A 3,707-nucleotide genomic window follows, 5' to 3' on the forward strand; every position below is an offset into this window, starting at 1 on the left:
TTTTTTAGTACCATAATTACAGTTAGTATTATTGAGTAACAAAAAAGAGTCGGTGGGTTTAAGTAAGTCTCACAATAATTAACACAAAAAAAGTCTCACGAATAGAATATCACCACCAACAAAAATGTAAGAAACGATTATGATGTTTTTGTTGGAAAAAATAACAAACTTACAAAATTACCCTTTTATTTAAAATTGGTTTTAACAATAGAAAGTGGGCTTTTTGGTAAATAACAAGTGGGGGTATGCTTGCTAATTTACTCTCACCCATATGTTTTAGGTGGGAGTAAGTTAACAACTCCTTTATAATTTATCTTAATCCATCGTTATTTTTTGGTAAATGCTAACTAGTGCACCTGATGCACTAGTTAAGAGTATAAATTTTAATTTTTTTAAAAATGATCTGTATTTTTATTTTCTAAAATATTTGTTAATTTACCTTTGTAATAAAAAAATATATGACATTTGGAATGTATAATTATGATTGAAAGAAGATGAAATGCTAGTCTATTATCTTCTGTCATTCACAAATAAAATTATCAACTTTTAAAATAGAGAACGATTTCTCAAAAACTAAATGTGCATGCATTATTCCTAATTTAAAATATGCTATTATACAAAACATTTTTTTTTTGTGCAGTAAAATGTGTCTCTCATAATAAAACATTTGTGTTTTTATATGTGATCATATAGTAAATTGTTATTCCCTAATACTTATTTATTAAATTGCATTGTAGAATGGCCACGGAAGCTTTGCCAGAGATATGAAGATTCAGCAAGAGAATAAAAAACAAGTTGATCAACCTTATCTTGATGGCTGGCTCAAAAACACTCCACACAAGAATGAAAACATCAACCCAAACTCTAATGCCGCTTACCTTGATGGATGGTTGAAAGATACCAAGGATCAAAAGGAAAAGACTAACCAAAATTCCAATCAAGTTTACCTTGATGGCTGGTTGAAAGATAGCCAAGCAAAGTCCACCCCCAACGCCAATCCAGCTTATCTTGATGGATGGTTAAAAGATGGCCAAAAAGCAAAATCCACCCCAAATGGCAACCAAGCTTACCTTGATGGATGGTTGAAAGATAACCAGGCTAAGAAGGCAAAATCCACCTCAAACTCCAACCAAGTTTACCTTGATGGCTGGTTGAAAGATAGCCAAACAAAGTCGACCCCCAACTCCAACCTAGTTTACCTTGATGGATGGTTGAAAGATGGCCAAAAAGAAAAATCCAACCCCAACTCCAACCAAGTTTATCTTGATGGCTGGTTGAAAGATAGCCAAGCAAAACCCAACCCTAACTCCAATCAAGTTTACCTTGATGGTTGGTTGAAAGACATCCAAGCAAAGTCGACCCCCAACTCTAACCAAGTTTACCTTGATGGATGGTTGAAAGATGGCCAAAAAGAAAAATCCAACCCTAACTCCAACCAAGCTTACCTTGATGGCTGGTTGAAAGATAGTCAAGCAAAATCCAACCCTAACTCCAATCAAGTTTACCTTGATGGTTGGTTGAAAGACATCCAAGCAAAGTCGACCCCCAACTCCAACCTAGTTTATCTTGATGGATGGTTGAAAGATGGCCAAAAGGAAACATCAACCCCTAACGTCAAGCAAGCTTACCTTGATGGATGGTTGAAAGATAGTCAAGCCGAGAAAACAAAATCCACCCCTAACTCCAACCAAGTTTACCTTGATGGATGGTTGAAAGATAACCATGACAAATCCAACCCTAACTTCAATCATGTTTACCTTGATGGCTGGTTGAAAGACAACCAAGCAAAGTTGTAACGCCCCAAATTTTGTAAACTAGTATTTTCTTTATATTATTAATTTAAGTATTTTTATAAAATTTATTTGATCATTTAGTTATATTTTTATAATAGTTTGTGAAATGTTTACTTTCTTGGAAATGAACTTTAGATAAAGAAAACCTATAATCTAATCTATTAATTTAATGTAAGTTATGGTTGAAATTTTAGAACAGGCAGTGTTAAAGTATACATCGTTAAAAATATGTCATTGTGATATCCTAATATTTCCTAATTATTTTAGGTGTGCTTTGATAGTATTTTTACCTTGTGTAGATTGATAATTAATATATTTTCTAGACTGTGAATTTAAGAAAAGTAATTTTAGATATCAATTATGAAATATTTTAGTAGGCTGTTATTAAATTTAGGACTTAAAATTCTACTGGATTTTGGACAGTGATTTAATCGACAATATAAATTTATATCTTAGAAAAAGAAAAGAAAAATATTTTTTATATCACAAAAATATCTAGGTGAAGCTGAAGGTAGTATCCTAAATTTGATGATTTATGTTATAAAAATAAAATAAAAACTTAAATGAAAAATTAAGAGATAATAATGAATGTTTAGATAAGAATAACACATATGCATGAATCGCGTGGCTTAATTTTCCTTCACAAGTAGAAGTGAAAACGTGGGCTTAAGTGGAAGTGAAAACTTAGTGTTCACAAATTTTCACACGACTATCACTCAAGCTGAGAATTAAAAAATCACTCCTTTCTTTTCATTCTTTTCACAGTCTAATATTCTTTATTCTATTTGTTTTCTTAAGAACTTGTCTCTTTCTTTTATCCTAAAAACCTCTAGATACTCTTATTTTCACTAGCTTTCAAGTTTAGTTTCTTTAACCCTTAACTAATATGTAGTTAAAAATTCTGTCAGATTATGAATAAAACAGAGGACCTGTTAAATATATATTTTTATGTCTTTAGTTACATAATTCTTCTAGTTTTTAGCTTAGCCAATTGACTAATGTTTTCTAGCTTGTATTAAATCTATAAGTGTTAATTAAGCAAAGGTTTCAAGCTGAACTATGTGCAGTCATGATTGCAATTGAGGTTGCACACAAAATGAAGTGGCATAATCTATGGATTGAATCGGACTCAGCTCTTGTAGTGCTCGCCTTTCACAAGTCCAACATTGTGGTTACTTGGAATTTAATGAACAGATGGAGAAATGTCATGTCTCTCTTCAAGCAGATGAATGGCATTGTGACTCACATTTATAGAGAAGGGAATCAAGTTGCAGACAGTCTTGCAAATCATGGTTGTACTTTGTCTTCTTTCACTTTTTGGTACCTGAAATTCCTGGCACACAGTGGACAGGTGTTGCTCAAGGTGTAGCAACACTTGTCTGTTGTAGACAGATGTTGTAACTGGTGCGCCAACACTTGTCTATAAACAGAGCAAATAACATAAAACAACACAAACAGTAAAGTAAATAACACACGAGAGTTGTTAACCCAGTTCAGCCTAAAGCCTACTCTGGGGGATACCAATCCAGGAATGAAGTCCACTATCAGCAGTATTACTTTGAAGCTAAACTCACCCGTTTACAACTTCTCACTTAATCACTACCCAATGACCCTTCTACCTAGGAACTCCTAGATATGAGACCCCGTCCCAATTCCCACCTTAGCAACACAGACAGCGCTGCTATTCAATTCAACAATCACAACAGGTGGAGACACACTCCTAAGAAACTAGGATTCACTCTTGCTTAAAAGCTTGCAAGTAAACCACACAACACAATAGAACAATCTCCGTACTTCAAAGCTTAGGAGAAGTTCACACTTACAACTCAATAACACAGGTCCTATCCTTGCATCAATGAGATACAAGAAAGACTCACAATTAACACTCTAAAATCCTAAAACACACGCTTTGTA

At 33.5% G+C, this 3,707-nt stretch overlaps 1 protein-coding gene across 1 annotated transcript; it reads left to right on the forward strand.

Annotated features, from left to right (window-relative positions):
• The first annotated feature begins 764 nt into the window (after window positions 1-764).
• On the forward strand, window positions 765-1,796 carry LOC123905360. Its single transcript, XM_045954965.1, has one exon. The coding sequence runs from the start codon at window positions 765-767 to the stop codon at window positions 1,794-1,796; it is 1,032 nt and encodes a 343-aa protein (XP_045810921.1).
• The last annotated feature ends 1,911 nt before the right edge of the window (window positions 1,797-3,707 follow it).

Source organism: Trifolium pratense, linkage group LG2, assembly GCF_020283565.1.
Source record: "Trifolium pratense cultivar HEN17-A07 linkage group LG2, ARS_RC_1.1, whole genome shotgun sequence".
Taxonomy (NCBI): Eukaryota; Viridiplantae; Streptophyta; class Magnoliopsida; order Fabales; family Fabaceae; genus Trifolium; species Trifolium pratense.